We start from the raw sequence: 26,966 nt of genomic DNA on the forward strand, positions 1-26,966 counted from the left end.
GCACCGTGTCATCAGCAAACAGTATCAAATTCAGTACCCACTTCCTTCCCTCATCGAACAGTCTTACTCCAACTTCTCCAACTTTGCCCTTCATTTCTCTAATGACACCATCCATATAAATATTGAATAACCATGGTGACACCCTTGTCTTAAGCCCACTTTTATCTCAAAATGTTCACTTGTTTCTCCAGTAGTTTTGACACATGCAGATGCATCCTCATAGAAAGACTTTATTGCACTAAGCAGTTTTCCTCCCACACCATAAATCTTTAAAACATCCCACAATGCAATCCAATCCACTCTGTCATAAGCTTTTTCCAAATCCATGAAGGCAGCGTATAGTTTCTTTCCTTTTGATATTATTTTTTCTGCTACCATCCTGAAGGCAAATATCTGATCCACACATCCCCTTTCCCTTCCTGAAGCCTCCTTGCTCTTCACTGATTTTCTCTTCTGTAAGTCTTTGCACCCTCTCTATTATGACTTTTCCATATACCTTTCCGGTAGGGGTGGGCAGGTACCGGTACCAGTACCGGTACTAACGGTACCAGATAAACGGTACGGTACCGGTACCAGATTGCTCGGATTTATTTATTGGATTTATTGATAATTCTTCATGTCCGATTTTTTTTTAGGTTGCTAATAAATATTGTTATTGTTATTAGACTATGATCGAGTACATCCAAAATAACTATACATGCTATTTTTTATCGAAAAAATAAATATTCACTTCATTCAGAGAGAGAGAGAGAGAGATCACCACTCAGTGAGTGGATATCTCGGTGATATGGGTACTCAGTCATAATCTAATAACAATAACAATATTTATTAGCAACCTAAAAAAGAAAAAGAATTGGACATGAAGAATTATCCAGCAACTCCAATAAATAGATAAAATAATAAAATAATGGAAACGGGAGCTGTGATGGAAACGGAAAGCAGGACAAAATGGTGGGAACTTGGGGGGACGGTCAGCGAGGCAGTGACTCAGCGTCTACACACAGGGCCCATACCACATGGAGGCAGGCGAGCGCCGAGCGTCACTAAGATCAGGCAGTGCAGTACTAGTGGCAATGCGCAGTGCAGTGATCATGCGCTTCCCGGCACCCGGTGATCATGAGGCCAGCGGCACCAGGTAAGCGGAACCGGGTACCGCTAGGAATCGATTCTTGGAGTTACTGGATAATTCTTCATGTCCGATTCTTTTTCTTTTTTAGGTTGCTAATAAATATTATTATTGTTATTAGACTATGATCGAGTACATCCATAATAACTTTACATGCTATTTTTTTTTCGAAAAAATAAATATTCACTTCATTCAGAGAGAGAGAGAGAGTTTTCTTTACAGAAAATTTATTTGGGAATTTCATCAGAAGTCATAGATAAAAAAAATACTCCTTCGGATACCGGTACCTGAGTTTTCGGCACCGGTACTACCGGTACTCAAATTAACGGTACTTGCCCATCCCTACTTTCCAGGAATACTGAGGAGACTTGTACCTCTATAGCTCCCACATTCCCCTCTCCTGCCCTTCCCCTTGTAAACTGGGACAATGATGGCTTTCGTCCAGTCTGCTGGCACCCCCCCCCCCCCCTCCCATGCTACTTCACATATCTTGACCATCCATTTCACGATTTCATCTCCTCCACACTTCAACATTTCTGCTGTGATTCCATCAATTCCTGCTGCCTTTCCATTTTTAATCTTTTTATTGCCTGATTTACTTCTTCATATGTTATAGTTCTTTCTTTATATACTCCTCCTCTACCTCTACTCAAAACTGCTGCTGGACGTCCACCCTCAAAATTCATTAAGTTTTGGGGGTAAAAGGAACCTTGTGTCCTTCAGTGCCTCAAAAACCCAATTTCTCCACCTTTCAACTCGACACAATCTTCCAAACACCTATCCCCTATTCTTCGACAACACTCAGCTGTCACCATCTTCAACACTAAACATCCTCGGTCTATCCTTAACTCAAAATCTCAACTGGAAACTTCACATCTCTTCTCTCGCTAAATCAGCTTCCTCGAGGTTGGGCGTTCTGTATCGTCTCTGCCAGTTCTTCTCCCCCGCGCAGTTGCTATCCATATACAGGGGCCTTGTCCACCCTCGTATGGAGTATGCATCTCACGTGTGGGGAGGCTCCACTCATACAGCTCTCTTGGACAGAGTGGAGTCTAAGGCTCTTCGTCTCATCAGCTCTCCTCCTCTTACTGATAGTCTTCTACCTCTTAATTTCCACCGCCATGTTGCCTCTCTATCTTCTATCGATATTTTCATGCTGACTGCTCTTCTGAACTTGCTAACTGCATGCCTCCCCCCCTCCCGCGGCTCCGATGCACACGGCTTTCTACTCATGCTCATCCCTATACTGTCCAAACCCCTTATGCAAGAGTTAACCAGCATCTTCACTCTTTCATCCCTCACGCTGGTAAACTCTGAAACAATCTTCCTTCATCTGTATTTCCTCCTGCCTACGACTTGAATTCTTTCAAAAGGAGGGTATCAGGACACCTCTCCTCCCGAAATTGACCTCTCTTTCAGCCACCTCTTTGGATTCTTTTTGTGAGCAGCGAGTAGCGGCCTTTTTTTAATTATTGTTTACTTTTTTGTGTGCCCTTGAGCTGTCTTTGTTGTAAAAAAATAAAATAAAATAAACACTCGCCTTGGGCCAACCATCAGGCCCCACCAGGAAGAAGCCTTGGGCCGACCATCAGGATCCACCAGGAAGAAGCCTACCGGCGCAATAAGCCACGACGTAAAAAAAGAATTCAATAAATAAATAAATAAAAAGGGAAGTCATTTACTCACCAAGTGCTTTCAGGCTTGGGAGTGAAGGTGGTGGTGTTGATGGCAAGTGGGTCCACCTCCTCAATGGGCTCATCCTTCACCCAAACATCCTCCTCCTTGAAATCCCTTGACGGACTCCTGTGGATGGATGAGAGAACACATTGGGTCGTATTACAAGACATCGCCACCCAAGAACACACATTTGACAAGGCTTTCGTAGGAGTTGTGGGCATTCCCAGGGGTAGCTTTATGACCCTGGTGGTAGTGTGACCCTTCCTCTGTACCATGAACCTAAGAAACACATATTTGACAAGGCTTTCGTAGGAGTTGTGGGCATTCCCAGGGGTAGTTTTATGACCCTGGTGGTAGTGTGACCCCTCCTCTGTACCATGAACCTAAGAAACACCTATTTGACAAGGCTTTCGTAGGAGTTGTGAGCATTTCCAGGGGTAGTTTTATGACCCCGGTGGTAGTGTGACCCCTCCTCTGTACCATGAACCCAAGAAACACCTATTTGACAAGGCTTTCGTAGGAGTTGTGAGCATTTCCAGGGGTAGTTTTATGACCCCGGTGGTAGTGTGACCCCTCCTCTGTACCATGAACCTAAGAAACACCTATTTGACAAGGCTTTCGTAGGAGTTGTGGGCATTTCCAGGGGAAGTTTTATGACCCTGGTGGTAGTGTGACCCTTCCTCTGTCCCATGAACCTAAGAAACACGTATTTGACAAGGCTTTCATAGGAGTTGTGGGCATTTCCAGGGTTAGTTTTATGACCCTGGTGGTAGTGTGACCCTTCCTCTGTCCCATGAACCTAAGAAACACATATTTGACAAGGCTCTCATAGGAGTTGTAGGCATTTCCAGGGTTAGTTTTATGACCCTGGTGGTAGTGTGACCCTTCCTCTGTACCATGAACCTAAGAAACACACAATTGACAAGGCTTTCGTAGGAGTTGTGAGCATTTCCAGGGGTAGTTTTATGACCCTGGTGGTAGTGTGACCCCTCCTCTGTACCATGAACCTAAGAAACACCTATTTGACAAGGCTTTCGTAGGAGTTGTGGGCATTTCCAGGGGTAGTTTTATGACCCTGGTGGTAGTGTGACCCTTCCTCTGTACCATGAACCTAAGAAACACACAATTGACAAGGTTTTCGTAGGAGTTGTGGGCATTTCCAGGGGTAGTTTTATGACCCTGGTGGTAGTGTGACCCTTCCTCTGTACAATGAACCTAAGAAACACCTATTTGACAAGGCTCTCGTAGGAGTTGTGGGCATTTCCAGGGGTAGTTTTATGACCCTGGTGGTAGTGTGACCCTACTTCTGTACTGTGAACCTAAAGAAACACATATTTGACAAGGCTTTCGTAGGAGTTGTGGGCATTTCCAGGGGTAGTTTTATGACCCTGGTGGTAGTGTGACCCTTCCTCTGTACCCTGAGCATAAAAAAACACTCATTAAAACCTGATTGATCCCCCCTTTGACCTTTCAATATAGCTGATGTGAGAAGGCAAAGTGTCTTATAACACCAGCCTGAGTGAGCAGTCAGTCGTACTCGTTTTTATGTTTCTTATACTAATCATAATTATAATTTATATGTTTATTAAAATTTTTTGATTGCTCACCTCAGATCACCCGCTCCCGAGGTCTGCTGTGAGGAGGAGGAGGTCGGTAGTGTGGCATAAGAGTGGTCCTCAAAGGGCTCCTCCTTCACCTCTTTCTTCAGGTCATCGCTGGAGTCTATGATCAGGTAGCCAGCTTGTTCTGGATGTCTGAAAACAGCCACACCAAATCATGAGCAACTGGCTTCAAAATCGAGGCTCCAGAAGACATCAAAGTCTATGGTATTTTTGTTTTATCCCGGCCAAACACAGCAGAAGCCCAGGAAAAAGTTTTGTTTACTGGGCGCAACATCTGTGGTCATATGCCGGAGAGAGACAGAAGGGGAAGGAATTATAGGAGAAGGGAACAGTTGGAAAGTTTTGTTTACTGGGCGCAACATCTGTGGTCATATGCCGGAGAGAGACAGAAGGGGAAGGAATTATAGGAGAAGGGAACAGTTGGAAAGTTTGGTTTAGAGGGCGCAACATCTGTGGTCATATGCCGGAGAGAGACAGAAGGGAAAGGAATTATAGGAGAAGGGAAAAAGTTGGAAAGTTTGGTTTAGTGGGCACAACTTCTGTGGTCATATGCCGGAGAGAGACAGAAGGGAAAGGAATTATAGGAGAAGGGAAAAAGTTGGAAAGTTTGGTTTAGTGGGTGCAACATCTGTGGTCATATGCCGGAGAGAGACAGAAGGGGAAGGAATTATAGGGGAAGGGAAAAGTTGGAAAGTTTGGTTTAGTGGGCGCAACATCTGTGGTCATATGCCGGAGAGAGACAGAAGGGAAAGGAATTATAGGAGAAGGGAAAAGTTGGAAAGTTTGGTTTAGTGGGCGCAACATCTGTGGTCATATGCTGGAGACAGAAGGGGAAGGAATTATAGGAGAAGGGAAAAAGTTGGAAAGTTCGGTTTAGTGGGCGCAACTTCTGTGGTCATATGCCGGAGAGAGACAGAAGGGGAAGGAATTATAGGGGAAGGAATTATAGAAGGGAACAGACCCCAGGAGACGGGACACAACCCCCGATTAATACCTGGTACACTGCTGGGTGGACAGGGGCGTAGGGCATCGGAAAAGCCGCCCAAATTTTTCCACTCCGCCCGGGAATCGAACCTGGGCTCTCTCGGTTGTGAGCTGAGTGTGCTAACCACTACACCACGAAGCCCACCCCCCACTCGACAGATGTTTTGTTACTTGTAGAAAGTCATTCTAAGACATTTATATAAGAAAAACCAGCGAAGTTAGCATACATCTATTGATTTCTAGGGAAGTCTGGTAACCCTGGGTGAGTGTGAGAGTGCAGGCTGATGGCTGGGAGCGGCACACAATGAAATCAGTGCCTGTGTAGCTCTGAAAGGGGACGGATGCTGCCCGCCTTTCACTCGTCCATACTCGATACCGCTACACTGCATGTTATTACGATAACTATTATTATTACTATTATTGTTATTTCTATTTTCCTTTTAATTCTCAATCATACTACTTTGTTCATTTGTCTCATTCATTTCATTTCATCTTCCAGTGATGTATATTTTCAGCTCTAGGGCTGCCTGCTACTTCATGCAACAAACCCTTTATTATTATTATTATTATTATTATTATTATTATTATTATTATTATTATTATTATTATTATATTTACCCACTGTATCCTGCTTTTTGCCTGCTGTCAGCCATGGGACGGGTGAGCATGGACGCAAAAAGACAATGTGTTGACCCTGACACCACCACCGCCTCATGGAAAACCTTATCGGTGATAACCGATATTCGTTAACTGGAAACACAAATATAGGCAATACCCGATATAAATCCACAATTCCGATACTAGCTGGCAATAACTCCGATAGGCGAAAACAATACTATGCTGTACTGATATTTCAAATAAAAAACATGGATGAATTCAAATTTTCATTACCTGTATTTTAGAAAACTTACAAAACCTGAAAACCACACGTTGACACGTACCTATGGACGGTAATACTAGAACGTGTTGTGTTATTTGTTATTTGGCGTCCCCGCCGTCAACGCTTTTGTTTACAAACACTGGTCTCTCGTGAACTGCACATGCTCAGACCAGCAAGCGTAGACCTGTACACTCTCACAAAGCTTTTTAACACATTAAGAGTTGCTGGAAGGCTGAATCAGACATACAATACCACCACCACCATCCCCGCTTTTCTAGACCGACACTGTAAGAGTTGTATTTATATGTACAGAGTGTCGTTCTAGAAACAGCGAGGATGGTGGTACTGTATGTCTGATTCAGCCTTCCAGCAACTCTTACTGTGTTTAAAAACTTTGTGAGGCTGTACAGGGCTACGCTTACTGGTCTGAACATGCGCAGTTCATGAGAGACCAGTCTTTTTAAACAAAAGCGCCAGCTTTTGACGATGGGACACCAAATAACACAACACCGGGTGCCTTCAATACCATGGCATGCTCACAAACGAATATGGAATATCAAATTTGAGGCAGTGAATAATCATTTTTGGGGCAAAGTTAAATGATTTTTCTCATTGATATACTGATTTTTGAGTAACATAAAAAAAATAACCAGGTGTTTTAATGTTGATGATCTAAGTATGAAATCTCTTCACCGAAGATATTTCATACCCTGAAGTTTTTCATGCAACACCGGGCGCCCGGCCACGTGTAGGGAGGAGACCGCTTTTTTTCTAGTTTGGTTACAAAAGTAACAAAGATATCAATATATATGTATTTAAATAAGTAGCGGATGGCCGAAAACCCGATTTTGTTATCAGCGATTAAGTATCGTGATAACGCCCAGCTATAGTCATGGTGCAGGCAAGTGTTTATAGTGGCGCCATCTTCTCTTGGCTCATGCTGCCCCCCAGAACTCCTTGATTCACTTGGACAGTTTCCTCTAGAGTCCGGGTTGATGGGTGGTCTTCAGGACAGCATGTGGGCAGTTTTAAGCCACTCGGCGGTGACTGAAAAATCCCAGGTGGTAACGTGGGGATTCGAACCAGCGTCGTCCATCACACGGTGAATGTGGACCCAGCACGCTACCGCTCAGCCACCGCCTACCCTGCCTTTAGGAAGGGCAGGGGGGGACTAGGAGCCTGATATGCTTAAAAACACATAGTATACCTGAAAACACTTCCTAGTGTGTTATAACAGGTGCGAGATCGATCAATAAACTTTATCAGCCCGTATTTCAAAATGTGAGTTATTCCCCTTCTAAAATCTATTTTGGAGCCAGTTTTAGCTTGATTTCAATGAAACAAAAACTAAACGGCAGAGGAATGTTTTTTCATTCGATGTCTGTTGCTGTTTTTTTTATGTGAGCTGTCATATTCTACTAATATTTTCTTGGTCAAAAAAAGCGAAAATAAAAAATCTAGCAACGGAGAAACAATGCACATCATAACGTGTCTTAGCCACAAAAAAATGAGGGTTGTGGAGCAAATAATAACGGCAGAGTAACACTCTTAACCCGGTAGCAGCGACGGGCCAAATTTGTGCCATGATACAAACCCCCAAAATAGATGATACATAATCTGATCACAAATGCTTTGATATATATTATGAAATGGTTTGTGTGAGGGGCGATTTTTTCTCACTTGGAGGGACCATTAAGAAACATGATCCCCGCTGCTACCACCACCACCGGGTTAATCTATTAAGAGAGACTAGAGCACCATTTGAACTGCATGAAAATAAACGTAAACAGGGAAGACTCGGCAACACATTGAATTTGTCCAATAAATCCAACATCTGGTAAATGAAGGGTCAGACAAGCCTGCTCACCTGACCCCATCCACCCCTGCTGAGGAGGAAGGGAAGTGGCTGGATGACCCCTGCTGGTCCATTGGCTCTTCCTTCACTTCCATCGGCACAAATTCAGTGGCGTCCTTCATCAGGCAGCTGTTCCTGTGTGCTGGCCTGCAGAAAAGGAATAAGGCAGAGGATGACTTAGTGGCTCTACATCAGAGGTGGGAGCGAGATAAAAAAAAATAATTATAAGCTTCTTGGAGAACCTTAGGAAAGTGTGGAGATCAAAACTAGTGTGAAAACAGCAGCAGACTGTGGCCTCATCAGAGAAATGTGGAAAGACAGGGGTTACATATCTCTCTCTCTCTCTCTCTCTCTCTCTCTCTCTCTCTCTCTCTCTCTCTATCTATATCTATCTATATCTATATATACACACACACACAGTGGAGACTCAATACTCGAACTTAATTCGTTCCAAATGGCTGTTCGAGTATCAAAAAGTTTGACTACCGATACCTATAAATCAGGCATTACCTTCTCCAGGCATTGCTTTGCCTGTGTGTGGCGCTTACCATGGCGCCGATATATATATATATATATATATATATATATATATATATATATATATATATATATATATATATATATATATATATATATATATACATATATATACACACACACACACACATATACAGTCGTCCCTCAAATAGTACGGGTGTTAGGGACCCAGGACCCCCATAATATTCGAAAATCCGTATAAAATTAGTGCCCCCCTTAGAAACACTCCTGGGCTGCATTTGAGAGAGGGAATTGGGACTCTCGGTACGTCCTGAGTGCTCTCAAACGCGTGACGTGGCAGCATGAGTTGCCAACTTGGCACGTCCGCTCCGCTCCCGGCTTTGAGAGGTGGAACGCCTCTGTGCTGTGGCGGCCCAAACCAACACATAAGTGCTTCCATTGCATCAGGAAGATCAGCGTACGCCATTTTGCTGTGAGTGTGACGCCGTTACCATAGCAACGACGAGGCTTAGTAAAAGGACGGCCTTTATCTCCACTCCTGCAGCACTCTTGCAGCACTGGCAGTTACTGCGGCAAGAATTTCTTTTACACAACATATGATAGACACAGCGATGAACACTGCTCTCATTCACATGGTGTGCTGCTCTCCCTACCACAACGTAACTCATCCAAAAACGTAACTTCTCCTTAATCTGAATCCTTCTGCAAGGTGCACACTTTCTCAAACGCTTTGTGGTGCTTTCAGCAGGTGTTTTGGTACAACAGTGTTGCCACTCACGCCATGGCTACTTGGTGCGACGAGCAGGAAATTTAAAAATCCTAAAAAATTCTTCCATGACAATCCGTATAAAACCAAAACTGTACTATTTGAGGGACGACTGTATTTATATATGTCAGGAGTACAAGCGTCAATTACCCCGTTAAGAGCGAATCTTAACACCCAGGTCCTTGGGGCCATGGCGGGTGCTGACGAGAGCCCCGCAACGCCCCGACAATTTTTCTTACGTTAAGTCACTAATTATCGTTTGCAATAGACGCCACAACACCCACGCATTCACTGTGGATAGGAAAAGGCTTGCCTACACTGGCATTAGCATAGATAATGTAATATTGCAGAAAACAAGGTAAAACATTCTCGGGGCGGCGGAGCAAGGCGGGCAGTTTTAAGTAACCTGTAACATATTTTTGTTTTCACGGCTATAATACATCCTTCCTGCACTCGTTTCATATATCCACGTGTGCGCAAGCGTAAAGGGCTGACGTGGGCGTATACGGACGTGAGCTTAAGTAGCTCCGTTTGTGAGATAATAAGGATATATATTCTCAGGGCGAGCGGGGCGGGGTGGCGGCGGCGCGGCTGAAATGTAGCCTAACCCGTAACATATTTTTCTTTATTACGGCTATAACATATCGTCCCTGCACTCGTTTCATATACATACGTATGTGCGGGCGTGGAAGGCTGTCGTGGGCTTACGGGCGTGATCTTAAGTAGTTTCATTTGTGCCCATGATATATTAAATGCGGAAGGCGAAAGTTGGGTTTTCGGGTCTGTAGACTTAACCTACACCATATCCAGGTTTTTCCCATATCCTGGTGTGGCTCTATTAACCCAGATACCGGAGGGTTTACTATATATATAATTTTTTTTTACGTCAAAGGATGCGGCTCAAGGGGCCTGCTACTTGCCGCTCCCACAATGGTAAAAAGTAAAGAGTAGCCAAAGGAGAGGTCAATTTTGGGTGGAGAGGTGTCCTGATACACTCTTCTTGAAAGAGGTCAAGTCATAGGCAGGAGGAAATACAGACGAAGGATGACTGTTCCAGAGTTTACCAGTGAAGGGGATGAAAGAATGGAGATGCTGGTTAACTCTTGCATAAGGGATTTGGACAGTATAAGGAAGAACATGAGTAGAATATATATATATATATATATATATATATATATATATATATATATATATATATATATATATATATATATATACACACACACATCCTAAAGGTGAAGGATCCGAATCAGCCACTGGTAGTAAGGGTTGAATGAGCCACTGGTAGTAAGGGTTGAATGAGCCACTGGTAGTAAGGGCTGAATGAGCCACTGGTAGTAAGGGTTGAATGAGCCACTGGTAGTAAGGGCTGAATGAGCCACTGGTAGTAAGGGTTGAATGAGCCACTGGTAGTAAGGGCTGAATGAGCCACTGGTAGTAAGGGCTGAATGAGCCACTGGTAGTAAGGGCTGAATGAGCCACTGGTAGTAAGGGTTGAATCAGCCACTGGTAGTAAGGGCTGAATGAGCCACTGGTAGTAAGGGCTGAATGAGCCACTGGTAGTAAGGGTTGAATGAGCCACTGGTAGTAAGGGTTGAATGAGCCACTGGTAGTAGGGCTGAATGAGCCACTGGTAGTAAGGGTTGAATGAGCCACTGGTAGTAAGGGCTGAATGAGCCACTGGTAGTAAGGGTTGAATGAGCCACTGGTAGTAAGGGCTGAATGAGCCACTGGTAGTAAGGGTTGAATGAGCCACTGGTAGTAAGGGCTGAATGAGCCACTGGTAGTAAGGGCTGAATGAGCCACTGGTAGTAAGGGCTGAATGAGCCACTGGTAGTAAGGGTTGAATGAGCCACTGGTAGTAAGGGTTGAATGAGCCACTGGTAGTAAGGGCTGAATGAGCCACTGGTAGTAAGGGGTGAATGAGCCACTGGTAGTAAGGGGTGAATGAGCCACTGGTAGTAAGGGCTGAATGAGCCACTGGTAGTAAGGGTTGAATGAGCCACTGGTAGTAAGGGCTGAATGAGCCACTGGTAGTAAGGTTGAATGAGCCACTGGTAGTAAGGGCTGAATGAGCCACTGGTAGTAAGGTTGAATGAGCCACTGGTAGTAAGGGCTGAATGAGCCACTGGTAGTAAGGGTTGAATGAGCCACTGGTAGTAAGGGCTGAATGAGCCACTGGTAGTAAGGGCTGAATGAGCCACTGGTAGTAAGGGCTGAATGAGCCACTGGTAGTAAGGGCTGAATGAGCCACTGGTAGTAAGGGCTGAATGAGCCACTGGTAGTAAGGGCTGAATGAGCCACTGGTAGTAAGGGCTGAATGAGCCACTGGTAGTAAGGGCTGAATGAGCCACTGGTAGTAAGGGCTGAATGAGCCACTGGTAGTAAGGGCTGAATGAGCCACTGGTAGTAAGGGCTGAATGAGCCACTGGTAGTAAGGGCTGAATGAGCCACTGGTAGTAAGGGCTGAATGAGCCACTGGTAGTAAGGGCTGAATGAGCCACTGGTAGTAAGGGCTGAATGAGCCACTGGTAGTAAGGGTTGAATGAGCCACTGGTAGTAAGGGCTGAATGAGCCACTGGTAGTAAGGGTTGAATGAGCCACTGGTAGTAAGGGCTGAATGAGCCACTGGTAGTAAGGGCTGAATGAGCCACTGGTAGTAAGGGCTGAATGAGCCACTGGTAGTAAGGGCTGAATGAGCCACTGGTAGTAAGGGCTGAATGAGCCACTGGTAGTAAGGGCTGAATGAGCCACTGGTAGTAAGGGCTGAATGAGCCACTGGTAGTAAGGGCTGAATGAGCCACGAAGTGTCCGAATCAGCCTGAGCTGAATGAGCTAAAGTCTGAAAAAGCTGGGCCCCCTCACACTCACAGACACACACACACACACACACACACACACACACACCGGGGCAGGTCACTGCCGCAAGGGACGGACATGGCCACCACCACGGGACAACTCACACACACACACAGACACACACACACACACACACACCGGGGCAGGTCACTGCCGCAAGGGACGGACATGGCCACCACCACGGGACAACTCACACACACACACCGGGGCAGGTCACTGCCGCAAGGGACGGACATGGCCACCACCACGGGACAACTCACATACACACACAGACACACACACACACACACACACACACACACACACACACACACCGGGGCAGGTCACTGCCGCAAGGGACGGACATGGCCACCACCACGGGACAACTCACACACACACACACACACACACACCGGGGCAGGTCACTGCCGCAAGGGACGGACATGGCCACCACCACGGGACAACTCACACACACACACAGACACACACACACACACCGGGGCAGGTCACTGCCGCAAGGGATGGACATGGCCACCACCACGGGACAACTCACACACACACACAGACACACACACACACACCGGGGCAGGTCACTGCCGCAAGGGACGGACATGGCCACCACTACGGAACAACTCACACACACACACACACACACACACCGGGGCAGGTCACTGCCGCAAGGGACGGACATGGCCACCACTACGGAACAACTCACACACACACACACACACACACACACACACACAAGAAAGGAAGAAATGGAATGAATTACTGGCAGAGACAAAAGTAAAAAATAACGCAAGATCTGAGGAAGAAAAAGAAATATTTTTTGGAGAATTTCGGGGGAGTGAATCAAAAAATGGTTCATAAGGGAGAAGAGAAAGGGAGCGAAAACTAGATAAGAAAGATACAGAGAGGGGAATGAGAATAATGTACACAAATGTAGATGGGTTGATCTCTAGTAAAATAGAGCTGCAAGATTATCTAAAAGAGAGGGATAGTTTGCCTAACTGAAACTAAACTAAAAGAAAACATCCAAATTGAGTTAGATGGAAGATACAATGTGTGGAGGAAGGATAGAATGGGCAAAGGCGGAGGAGTGGTGATAATGATAAAGAAAGAGTTATTAGTAAAATCAATAGAATATGGCGAAGGAAAAGCAGAGATAGTGAGTGTAAGCTTGGAAAACAGGAATAGAGAAAGGATGACGATTGAAGTAACATATGTACCACCAAAAACTACATCATGGAGTAAAGAAGATTATGAAAACATGATTGATGACACCATGCAGAGTTTGAAGAGATTACTTAAGGCAAACAAGGGAGTAATACTAGTTGGTGATTTCAATTGCAAAGAGGTTGACTGGGAGAGGTTTGAGAGCAATGGTAGTGATGTGGCATGGGGGAACAGATTCTTAAATTTAATGATGGAAAATTTGATGATACAAAGGGTGAAGGAAAGCACTAGATATAGAAGAGACGATGAACTGGCAAGACTGGATTTGGTGTTGACAAGAGAAATTCACGTGAAGGATGAATTGAGGTATGATTGCCCCCTGGGAAAAAGTGATCACGTGCTCATAGAGATGGAAATGGAGGAAACATTGAAACATTTGAAACATTTTATTATCCCTTTTTATACAATTATGTATTTACAATAATTTACTAGTGCAGGGAGCCCATTTAAAGCTGTATGCTTTTTGGGCAGTACTGGAAAATTAGGTGCCGGACTTAATCAATAGTGCAATAAGAAAAGAAAAAAAAATATATATATACACATATATACATATATACATATATATACACACATACATATATACACATATATACACACATATACACATATACATATATATATATATATATATATATATATATATATATATATATATATATATATATATATATATATATATATATATATATATATATATATATATATATATATATATATATATATATATATATATATATATATATATATATATATATAATGATTAACATTGTGATAATTATAAAATAGTAATAGTAGTGTAAATAATAATTAAAGTGATAATATTAACACAATATCATTAGTACAAAAATTGTAATTGATTTATAAAAATAATATGGTAGTACTGTAACTGATAATGTAAGTAGTAATATTATTAATACAATAATAATAGTATAAGGTAATAACTGATTAAGCTGAGGACACACTCTGACAGATGATACATGGACTTAATAATTATAATTGAGAAGAATATGCTTTTTAAATTGTTTTTTAAAGGAATGTATTGAATTTAGAGCTTTAATATTATTAGGAATAGAATTCCAGGTTTTAGGTCCTGAATAAGAAAGTGAGTGTTGAAAAAGTGTTAAATTATGGGCAGGTGTACGTAAATTTTCATGAGTACGGGTGAAATAAGTATGTTGTGGCTGTAAGGACACGGAGGTTTCACTTTTGATCTTTTTATACATGTAAATACCAATTTGTAGCTTATTTATGTCAAAAAGTTTTAAGGAATTTGTTTCTTTAAAGAGAGGTTGTGTGTGGGCAAAGTAGTCACTGTTTGTAATAATTCTTATTATTTTCTTTTGAAGTCTAAACAGAGGTAACAGGTGTGGGGTAGGTGTTGCACCAGATAGGCGTACAGTAATACAAGTGTGGTAAGACATGTGCGGTATATAACATTTTCAAAACATCAATGGGCATTAATTCTTTAATTTGATATAACAGAGATACTAGCCTGGATAATTTAAGGATTTGGTTTGTTACGTGATGCTTAAAGGTCATGGTATCATCATACGTTATTCCTAATAATGTATGTTTATTAGTTCTGCTTATAATGTCTTGGGAAAAAAATAGGGACGGAAGCATTGATGGTGACTTATTAGTAAACAGCATATAAAATGTTTTGTTTAAGTTCACTGTTAATCTATTACTCAGACACCATTTATGAAAGGTTTGTAGGTCAGTATTTGCTATATGTATCATGTCAGTAGGATTTTCACCAGTAATATTTAAGGTTGAGTCATCTGCGAAAAGGATTGTTTTAAGGTTTGTAAATATGTAAGTAATATCATTTATATATAAGAGAAACAGGATTGGACCCAAGACACTGCCCTGTGGAACACCGTATTGAATAGGTAGAGATGCAGATAGACAAGTGTGGAATTTGGTTGATTGAGTTCTGTGGGACAAGTAATCCTGAAACCAGTCATGAATAATACCTCTAATTCCATAGTAATACAACTTACGTAATAATATATCGTGTCTGACTGTGTCAAAAGCTTTGGTGAAGTCAACAAAGATGCTTAATAATGACTGTTTATTATCTAAAGTGTTATAGATTTCTTCTGAATAGGTTCTCAAGGCATCAAAAGTGTTTAGACCACGACGAAAACCAAACTGACTTGGATTAAGTATGTTTTTAGTTTCAAGAAAATTTATGAGGAATTTTTTCATTACTTTTTCAAAGATCTTAGAAAAAACATTTAGTAAGGATATTGGTCTATAATTACTTAGTTCATCTTTGGGACCTTTCTTATGGATGGGGACAACAGTTGCATGTTTTAGGAGTTGAGGAAATTTACCATTATTGATAGAATTATTAAAGAGTATGGACAAGGGTATTGCAAGTTGGTTTTTGCTGGTTTTTAATACAGATACTGGGATTTCATGCACATTGCACTTTTTGTTTTTAAGGGAATTAATTACAGTAATTACATCTTGGGGGATAATTATAGGAATTGTCATTGAATGAGGAAAGTCACCTTGAAGAAAGCTGAGAGGGTCTGTGGTGGAAGGTGGTAGACTGTGATCTATTTTAGGCGCAACATTTGTGTAAAATTCATTAAAAGCTTGTGCAATTTGTAAAGGTTCAGAGAGTTTTTTACCATTATAGATTATGTTATTTGTGGAACTCTTCTTATGGTCATGATTAGAAAGTTGGTGGATTGTTCGCCATATTTTACGGGTGTTATTTTTAAAATTAGTGAATTGAGCCATATAGTAAGATTTTTTAGCTTGTCTTATAGTATTATTTAGGATGTTACGGTATTGTTTGTATTGAGCCTCAGTGACAGCACCAATTTTATAGTCCTTAAATAGATAATTTTTTGTCCTTATAGAGTTTAGTACTGCCTGCGATATCCAGGGATTGTTTAATCTTTTTTCAGTTATTAATTTAGATTTAAGTGGAAAACAATCACTAAAAGCTTTTTTAATATTGTCTAAGAAAATTTTACAGTTGTCATTGACATCGTGCTCATTAAGGAGAGCATTCCAATTGATCATATTGATTTTTGAGCAAATTCTTGTTTATTTGTTTGATTTATTACCTAAACTCAATTTTATGCAGATTCTAAGATTTAGAGGGAACTTTAACATTAAGGAAAATTGGTAGATGGTCCGATATTGGGTAATGGATTATACCAGATGAGAAAGTGTTGAAAAAATTTGTAAAAATATGATCAAGTAGAGACGGTTCACCTAGATAGAAGCTGTCTGGAAAACGTGTTGGTCTTGAAATGTGTGGGAAGAAATTCATTGTTTGGAGGGTTGCAAGAAAATTGTTAGTTGGGGTATGGGTAGTATGTTCCAGCAAATTTATATTTAAATCACCTATAAGAATTATTTTTTTGTTCGTTACAGTGTTATTTTGTAGTAATGTACATAAGGTGTTTGTAAATTCTTCCACAAATTCATGTTTACTGTGAGGTCTGTATATTGCACAAAGTATGAATGAAAGTGAGTCTGCGGTAATCTTAACAGTATTGATTTCAATATTATCATTAGTTAGTGATAGATCTTGTAATTGTTCTGACTGTATATTATTTGAAATAAAAATGGTGACTCCACCTTGTGCTCGGTTGGTCCTGACGAGGTGATAAGAGTGATACCCAGGAAGCTGATAAATGTGTTTGTTATTAGTATTTAGCCAGGTCTCAGTGATTGCCAGGATATCTGGGGTAGTGGAAAGGGTATTAAGGAAGGCTATAATGTTGTCAATGTTCTTTGGGAAGGATCTGGAATTTATATGTACAATATTTAATTTATTTGAGTTATGGTTAGATAATTTGTTGTATGCATCAAGATCAAAATAGTTTGAAACAGCGTTAATATCAGTGTGTCCATGGAGATGATTAATGATTTCAAGAGCTATGTCATTAGTGTCCTCAGTGTGTGGGTGAGTATTGGCATCAAACAATGTGTCATATAGGTGGGTCATGGAAACTAATTTACTTTGGGATTAAAAAAAAAAAAAAAAAAAAAAATCTATATTATAATAATAAATATGAAGTGCAGCATTCTAGCTGCGCCCGGTGGTGTGTGAGTTGAAATAATACGGTAGTGGCATGGAGACTAAAGTAAAGTAGTAATAGTATTAAAGTGGTAATAGTAGTAGTGAGGTAATAGTTGTAGAAGTTAGGTAATAGTAGTAGTAGTGATGTAATAATAGTAGTAGTGAGGTAATAGTAGTAGTAGTAGTAAAGGAATAGTAGTAGTAGTAAGGGAGTAGTAGTAGTAGTAAGGGAGTAGTAGTAGTAGTAAGGGAGTAGTAGTAGTAGTAAGGGAGTAGAAGTAGTAGTAAGGGAGTAGTAGTAGTAGTAGTAGTAGTAGTAAGGGAGTAGTAGTAGTAAGGGAGTAGTAGTAGTAGTAGTAAGGGAGTAGTAGTAGTAGTAGGGGAGTAGTAGTAGTAGTAAGGGAGTAAGGGAGGAAGGGAACAAGACGAGACTTATAGAAGCGATAGATTAAACTATAGGAAGGCAGGGGTGGAAAACCTCAAGAAGTTTTTTGGTGAAATGGATTGGAAAGAGTTAATGAGTACAAGCAAAGTTCAAGAAAAGTATGATATTTTCATGAAGGCGTACGACACAGGTGTTAGGAAGTTCGTACCAAAATACAGACTGAGGGAGAGGGCTAAAAAGGACTGGTTTGATGCAAGATGTGCAAAGGCAAAAGAAAAGAGAGACAAAGCGTGGTCAAGATTAAAAAGAAACAAAAATCAAAGAAACAGAGAAGACTTTAAGGCAGCGAGAAATGAGTACGTGAAAGTGAGAAAGGAAGATGAGAAACGATACGAAAAGGACATTGTGGAAAAGTGTAAAGAACAACCTAAACTATCTTATAGATTTATAAATGGATAAATTAAATCAAGAGAAACAATTGAAAGACTGACTGAAGAGAATGTAGAGATCGAGGATTCCAAAAGCAGGGCGGAATTACTTAACAAAAAATTCCAGCAAGTGTTTACCAAATGAACCAGAAGAAAACAACTTAGATGTATATATGGAAGAGGTCAAAATAGATAAAGAGGAGATAAAAAAAACTACTGGGGGAACTGGAGGAAGGGAAGGCCGTGGGACCGGATGGAGTTTCAGGTTTTATACTTAGAGACTGCAGAGATGAGTTAGTCGACCTGATATATGACATCATTAGGTGCTCAATAAAAACTGGCACAGTGCCTAGGGAGTGGAAGAGGGCAGAAGTGGTACCTATATACAAAAGTGGAAATAAGGAAGAACCCCTAAATTACAGACCAGTGTCTCTGAGCAGCGCAGTATGTAAAATATGTGAGAAATTAATAAAAGAACAATGGATGAGATTTCTAGAAGAACATAATCTAATCACAAACAATCAATATGGGTTTAGGAAAGGCCGCTCATGTGTGACAAACTTGCTGAGCTTTTACTCAAGAGTGACAGACAAATTACAGGAAAGAGACGGATGGGTGGATTGCATTTACCTGGACTTAATGAAGGCATTTGACAAAGTTCCACATTCAAGACTGATGTGGAAACTAGAAAATAAAGGAGGATTGAGAGGGAAAATGAAGTGCTGGATGGAAAGCTACTTAAGAGGAAGAGAGATGAGAACCGTGGTTAAGGACACTAGATTGGAATGGGGAACGGTGGAAAGTGGAGTGCCCCAGGGGTCGGTTTTAGCACCAGTACTCTTTCTAGTCTATATTAATGATATGCCAGAGGGAATAAACAGCTACATGAGCCTGTTCGCAGATGATGCTAAACTGCAAAGACATATAAGAAACAGTGAAGACTGCAAAGAGCTGCAAGAAGACCTAGACAAGATTTGGAAATGGAGTTAGAAATGGGAGATGAAATTCAACGTGAAGAAATGTCATGTTATGAAAATGGGAAAAAGTGCAGAAAGACCAAAATGGACATATACAATGGGAGATGGTGAAATATTAAAGAAAGTAAATGAAGAGAGAGACCTGGGAGTAATAATGCAAGATTATATGCAGCCAGAAAGTCATATAAATGGGATCTTCGGTGATACATATAACATGGTGAGAAATATAGGCATAGCAATCCACTACATGGACAAAGAAATGATGAAAAAATTAATAACTACTATGATCAGACCTAAACTAGAATACGCAGAAACAGTGTGGTCTCCACATATGAAGAAACACATAAAAAAACTAGAAAGAATACAGAGGATGGCAACAAAAATGGTTCCAGAACTGGAGGGACTGACATATGAAGAGAGACTAAAGGAAATGGACTTGCCAACACTAGAACAAAGAAGAGAAAGAGGAGACCTAATACAAATATATAGGCTATTGAGTAAAATGGAAGGAGTAGATATCGAGAAATTGCTACTAAGAGAGGAACCTTCCAGCAGGAATACTAGAGGACATAGTAAAGAGTTGAGGAAGGGAAGATGCTCAAGAGACATAAAGAAATACAGCTTCCCACAAAGAAATATAGAGCTTTGGAACAGACTAAGTGAAGAAATAGTATCGGCGAAGAGTGTGCAGAGCTTCAAGGAAAAGTTGGATAATTATAGATACGGAGACGGGACCACACCAGCGTAAGCCCAGGCCTGTAAAATTACAACTAGGTAAATACACACACACACACACACACACACACACACCGGGGCAGGTCACTGCCACAGGGGACGGACGTGGCCACCACCACGGGACAACTCACCTCACACACACACACACACCGGGGCAGGTCACTGCCACAGGGGACAGACATGGCCACCACCACAGGACAACTCACCCTCACACACACACACACACACACCGGGGCAGGTCACTGCCACAGGGGACGGACGTGGCCACCACCACAGGACAACTCACCCTCACACACACACACACACATACACACACACCGGGACAGGTCACTGCCACAGGGGACGGACGTGGCCACCACCACGGGACAACTCACCCTCACACACACACACACACACACACACACACACACGCTCCTCCTTGCCTTCCCCTGCCAGACTACTCTGCTAGCCCTGCATTCTTCATTCTTCTGCTTACCTAAGTATAAGATAGTGGGGAACATCAGGTAAGGCCTGTCAGCCAAGTCTTAAGTGCCTAGTGTGAGATATAAGAGTGTTAAACTATGAAGGTAGCGGACTCTAGTTCAAACATGGCGTCCAGCAGAACTGTAAACAAAGGGAAGAAGAAAGCCGACACATGTGGACACTGTCAAGAGAACGTGGATGAGGGAATATGTTGTGACTGCTGTGGTTTCTGGGGTCACTATAAGTGTGAGGGACTCACGGTGGAGGAGGCTCGTGTATGGAATAAGATGGGAAAGTGTGCAAAGTTCTACTGCACTGTGAGGAACTGTGAACAGATAGCTGAACACTTTATAAGCATTGTAGGCCCTCTGAAAGATCAAGTGGACAACAACACAAAGAGGATTGAGGAATTGGAAAATAAGTTGATTGTCCATGAGAGGGAAGGGAAGCGTGATACTGAGAAGGAAATGATCAAGGCAGTGAGTGAGGTGTCAAAGGCAAGGGAAAGTAAGAAAGAGAAGTTAAAGGACGAAGTGAAAGAGGAAGTGCAGACTGTGCTGCAAAGTGGAGGTGAAATGCAACAACCGGGAAACACACAAAGTGATCAGGTACAGGCAGAGGTGAAGGTTGCACTGGAGGAGGAGAAGGACAAGGCGTACTGATCAATGAACCTAATAATGATAGGAATTCCTGAGCCAGGTACAGAGGACATGGAGGTAGGGAAGGCTGGGGACCTTGAATACGTGACCCAGGTATTCTCCAGGCACATGAAGGTGGACGAGTCACACTACAAGATCACTGACATGACAAGGCTTCACGGGGGGAAGGAAAATCGCAACTATGCCACGGACCCAAGACCCCTGAGAGTGAGATTTGAGTCGGCAGACATAGTTGGTAAAGTAGCAAGTAACAAGACATCTGAATGAAAGTGAAGACCAGGAAATAAGGAAGATCAGTCAGTATCTTCAGGGACAGGACCAAGAGGGAGAGAGAAGAGAGGAAAAAACTCATAGACGAGGCACTGGAAAAGAACAGAGATGAGAGGGACGAGGCATACAAGTGGATTGTGGACCATGAGAAAAGACAGGTGATACGGGTAGCAAAGGAATACCGCACCCGGAAGACGTTTCCTCAGAGAAAATACAGGTAAACCTCCAGAAGCCCCACACCAAGCATTCAAGTGTATATATACCAATCTTGACGGACTGGCCAACAAGACTGCAGAGTTACAGGTATTGTTAAGTGAAGAGGACCCAGATATTATTTTTCTTACGGAGACAAAGTGCAATAGTGAGGTGCTGAATCCTACACTTTTCAATACAGACCAGTACATGGTCGTAAGGAAGGACAGAGCTGTACAGAATGCCCCGGGAGGAGGGGTGGCAATACTAGTGAAAAAATACCTGCCCATAGATTTAAGTTCAGTAACCAGTCTTGTTGACCACAATGCTCAAGAACCAGTTTGGTGGGAGTTAAAAAGCAAGGAGGGCAAAACCTTAGTACTGGGAGCTATCTATAGATCTCCTTCAACAGCAGAAAACAATGATCTCCTTTGTGATCTCATAAGGTTAAGTGACGTTTATTCTGTAAATAGTCAAATATTAGTTTGTGGAGACTTTAACTATGGAAATATTAACTGGGAGGAGAACAGAGTTATGGAGGGTACTCAGGGTGCGGGACAAGCGACGAACTTCTTGGAAGCGGCGAACGATAACTTTTAGACACAGAACATAGAGGAATGGACACATTTAAGGGACACAGACCATCCATCCAGACAACCTTGTGTTTACCAAGACAGCAAACGAAATCAGTGAAATAAAGTACCTTGCACCACTAGGATTGAGTAAGCATGCCGTCCTGTGTTTCAATATCACCGCAGGTTCAAGACCAAGGGAGCAAGAGGACTGTACATGGAAACTTAACTTTTATAAAGCAGATAATGAGAAGATGAGAGACTTGTTTCGGGAGATAAACTGGGATGATCAGATGAAGGACAAATCTGCGAGCCAGAAATGGGAGACGTTCAGAAAACACTACGGAAGGGTTGTGAAAATATGTGTCCCTACCCAGAGGAAAAACAACAGTCAACCAGGCCCAAGTGGGTGAATGCTGCACTGGAGAGAATACTTAAGAGAAAAAAAGACATGTGGATGAGGTACAGGGGGAACAAAACCGATGGAAACCGTGAGCAGTACAAAACAGCAAGGAACACTGAAACTTTGGCAACAAAAGCGGCAAAATATGACTTTGAGAAGAAGGTGGTGAACGATGCCACAAACAACACAAAGCATTTCTGGGCATATGTACAATCTAAAACCACCGTAAAGGAACGCATTACGAAATTGAAAACCACCGACGGAGAAGACATAGAAGAAGACAGAGAGATTGCCCAAGAGATGAACAGAGCCTTCAACACAGTGTTTGTTAGGGAAGACACAAGCCAGAACATCGCAGCATCAAGTCAAGTGTACCATGGAACGAAACTAAATGACATCAGCATACCTAAGGAGAAAGTCAAGAAGAAACTCTCTGAACTCGTTGACAGCAAAGCCCCAGGACCGGATGGAATATCGCCTTATGTATTAAAGCAATGTGCTGACATACTGTGTGCTCCGCTCATGGACATATATGCAACATCTTTGAGGACTGGTGATGTGCCACCTGACTGGAGGAAGGCTAACATCTCACCCATACATAAGAAAGGGAGCACGGAAAATCCACTCAACTACCGACCAATATCGTTGAGCAGCATAGCATCCAAAGTCATGGAGAAGATCATCAGAGAAAGCATAGTACAGCACCTCACAGACAACACACTCATAACGGACGCACAACATGGCTTTAGAAAGAACAGGAGCTGCCTGACTAATATGTTGTGCTACCTAGACAACCTGACCAACGCTGTGGACTGCGGACACTCTGTAGATGTGAACTATCTTGACTGTGAGAAGGCTTTTGATAGAGTTCCCCATGAGAGGCTGATGGTCAAGTTGAGAGCTATAGGTATAGACGGCGATGTTCTGAGTTGAATAAGCTTTCTTACAGGCAGATTTCACCAGGTATGCATCAGGAAGGAACGTTCAGGTTGGCTACCAGTGCTAAGTGGAGTACCACAAGGTTCAGTCCTAGGACCAGTCCTTTTCCTGGAGTATATAAATGACATCAACAATAACCTTGAGTCAACAGCCAGTTTGTTTGCGGCCGATGCAAAAATATAGAGTAATGAAGACCAAGGACGATGCAGAGGCTCTCCATGATATGAAGCGCCTGGAGGATTGGAGCGCCAAGTGGTTGCTCACATTTAACACGAGTAAGTGCAAGACCATGCATATAGGCCGCAACAACCAGCTAACGGACTACCAGCTGAACAGCAGTAAGTTGGAGAAATCAACACAGGAAAAGGACCTCGGAGTAGTTGCGGCACACGATCTGAAGTCCTCAACCCATACAACAATGGTGGCTGCTAAGGCGAACAGCAGACTGGGCATTATTAAGAGGAATTTAAGCGTGCTCACCAAGGACATTTTGTTGCCACTGTACCTCTCTCTGGTCCGCCCCATAATGGACTATGGAGCCCAGGCATGGTCTCCTTACCTGGTGCGCGACATTCAAGCCATTGATAGGGTGCAGAGGAGGGCAACGAAACTGGTACCAGGCCTTGCCCAACTGCCCTATGAGGCACGCTGCCAGCGCCTCGGTCTACAGACACTGAAGGAGAGGAGAGTGAGGGGAGACATGATCCAGACCTTCAAGCTCCTGCATGGCTATGAGGACGTCCCCTACACAAAATTCTTCCAGCTGAACAAGAACCATCTGCGGGGCCACTCCATGAAGCTGAGCAAACCAAACCACTGGCGCACCACAATGAAAGGGAACTGGTTTTCCCTCAGGGTTATTGACCCCTGGAATGCACTCCCAGAGAGTGTAGTAACCGCCCCATCAATAGCCACGTTTAAGACTAGGTATGATAGGCACATAGGACTGGGACAGGTGGCTGACAGGTCTTAGAGGTGGGGATCATCACAAGAAGAACACTTCTTAATTCCCCACTATCTTTGGTAAAATTCTAGTGTTTGCCCATACTCCCCCCTCCCCCCCATACAAGCCTGGGGACCTGGTGGGAATGCGGGGTTTCGGGTGGGGGACACGAAATCCGTTGCATTCGCATATTTTTTTAGTGTGTGTGGGGGGGGGATAAAAACTCCCTGGATCTAGGGAAATTCCCTAAATTTAGGGAATTCTTCCTCCCACCACCACTAAAATAAGCGTTTGCGACGAATTTAGTGTTTCCCATATGGAAACCACGCACTCACTGGATCCCCAAGCTTGTTTTGGGAGAGAAGCGTAGTGAACCCACCAAACGATGCTCACCTCACCATCTGGCGTGGCACCGGCGGCCATCTGTGCTCACATAAACCGCTTACACCACACTCATGCCCTCTCTAGTAAGTTGTCACCTCATCACAAGGTTTCTGTCCTCCAAGTAGAGTCCGTGGCACCAAACACAGTGTATCTTCATTGTTTATCACTGACAAAAGTAAAACCACCGGCTAGCCGGAATCCGTCCAACGCCGCGCCTTAAACAGTACTGCGGGTTGTGCAGGAAGTGCAGGCTCTCAAACCTCCTGCCCGAGCTGTTCGAACACGTGAATCCTTACTGACCGGATTTTGAATCTGCTTCACGGGCTCGTATTCCCAGTATACAAGGTGATTGTGGATATTGACTCCGCGCCTCCAGAATACGATAATACGCCTCCATATATCATAGTAAAAAAAAAAAAAAAGTACTTAAAATTAAAGAAGCCGAATTAATCCACTTAACCCAACGATCTTGGGGGACCTGCGTGAACTCGGGGTACTTGGGTGGGGGAGCATATTTAAACTACTCCAACCAAACTTTACAACCTGCTAACGGGGGGCTTCGCCCCCCTCGACCCCCCTGCTGACCCGGCCCAAACCTTCACAAAACCCTTTGGGTAAAGGTGCATGTTCTAAAAAAAAAAATAACCATGCGTGGTGGACCTGGTCTCACATGCGTGGGCTAATGGCTAACTAAGCGTACCATCGTAAATATTAGGTAAAGGTGCGTGTTCTAAAAAAAAAATAACCACGTGTGGTGGACCTGGTCTCACATGCGTGGGCTAATGGCTAACTAAGCGTACCATCGCTAACCTAGCGTACCATCGGAAATACAGTAAAACCCCGATTATCCGAAATGGAAGGGGGGAAGCCTCTTTCGGATAAGCCGATTTTTCGGATAATCCGGATTTATGGCCGCCATTTTGATCGCCGCCAGTTTGATCGTCGGCATTGTGTCTTGCTTTCTCGTTTGGATGAATATCACTTTGATCTTGCACCTTGGTTCTTATTTTCTCATTAGAACACATGTAGCTAGTATGGACGGACCATTAGCCAGGATGGATGAGGATGCTGTCGCTGCTGCTTTTTATCTAAAAGTGTGAAGTGAAGTGTGAAGTGTGTGACGCGACTGCCGCCGACTGACGATGTAAACAATGATACCAAACAAACACACGCTATGCTAAACTAAGTAGTACGCTTAAAACATGTGATGTAAATGTTTTATTGTATGTCTGTCTGTGTGTCTCCTTGTCTGGACCAGTGTATGTTGATACTTGTGAGCGTTGCAGATCTGAATTGTGAATGTTGCAGAGTGCGATTGTGAATGGTTGTGCAAGCTTGCAAGTGTGACCTTGATGCATCGTGCAGGTGGAGACACAGTATGATGACTCATATTATCGCGCAACTCCTATGTTGGAAGGGGAATATGGCATGGAGTGGAGAGGGGAGTCGTGTTTGTGTCGTTGTCTTGAGAGTACGGTGTGAGAGTAGTCGTGCAGTAGTTTGTTCGTTCGCCGCACCTACGTCCTTGCTGGGGCGAAGGTGCGGACGTGGTGTTGTTGAGAGTTTGTTTAATGTTTTTTGTCTAATACATTGATCTATTCGTTACAAGCTATTACGGCAATACGTATTAGAAAGCATATTCATTTTAACTGTTCTGATCAATTTTAAATGTGTTAATATAGTACATATGTAGTTACTTTTATTTATTTTTGATGTTTTATAACGTTTTAGTATAGAAAAAAAAATTAATTGCATTATCCAGATCAATTTCGGATAATCCGGTTTTTCGGATAATCGGGGTTTTACTGTAGTATTAGGTAAAGGTGCGTGTTCTAAAAAAAAAATAGCCACGCGTGGTACACCTGGTCTCATGCATGGGCTAATGGCTAACTAAGCGTACCATAGCTAACATAGCATACCATCGGAAATAGTATTAGGTAAAGGTGCGTGTTCTAAAAAAAAAAAATAACCATGCGTGGTACACCTGGTCTCATGCGTGGGTTAATCGCTAACTAAACGTACCATCGCTAACCTAGCGTACCATTGCTAACCGGATTGTTGGCAACGCTGCTCATACTGCAATG

At 42.7% G+C, this 26,966-nt stretch overlaps 2 protein-coding genes across 2 annotated transcripts in view; both read right to left on the reverse strand.

The window, feature by feature from the left end:
* LOC127003667 (uncharacterized) overlaps positions 1-26,966 on the reverse strand; it is an 84,197-nt gene that overhangs the window by 28,767 nt on the left and 28,464 nt on the right. The window lies entirely within an intron of this gene.
* LOC127003879 (histone-lysine N-methyltransferase SETD1B-like) overlaps positions 1-26,966 on the reverse strand; it is a 45,615-nt gene that overhangs the window by 17,223 nt on the left and 1,426 nt on the right. Inside the window, exons 2-4 of the mRNA XM_050870985.1 lie at positions 8,157-8,291; positions 4,411-4,557; positions 2,813-2,929 (exon numbers count right to left, since the gene is read on the reverse strand). Coding sequence (XP_050726942.1) covers positions 2,813-2,929; positions 4,411-4,557; positions 8,157-8,266 — 374 coding nt within the window. The 5' untranslated portion in view covers positions 8,267-8,291. The remainder of the gene's footprint in view (positions 1-2,812; positions 2,930-4,410; positions 4,558-8,156; positions 8,292-26,966) is intronic.

Source organism: Eriocheir sinensis, chromosome 26 (genome assembly GCF_024679095.1).
Source record: "Eriocheir sinensis breed Jianghai 21 chromosome 26, ASM2467909v1, whole genome shotgun sequence".
In the NCBI taxonomy this organism is placed as follows: domain Eukaryota; kingdom Metazoa; phylum Arthropoda; class Malacostraca; order Decapoda; family Varunidae; genus Eriocheir; species Eriocheir sinensis.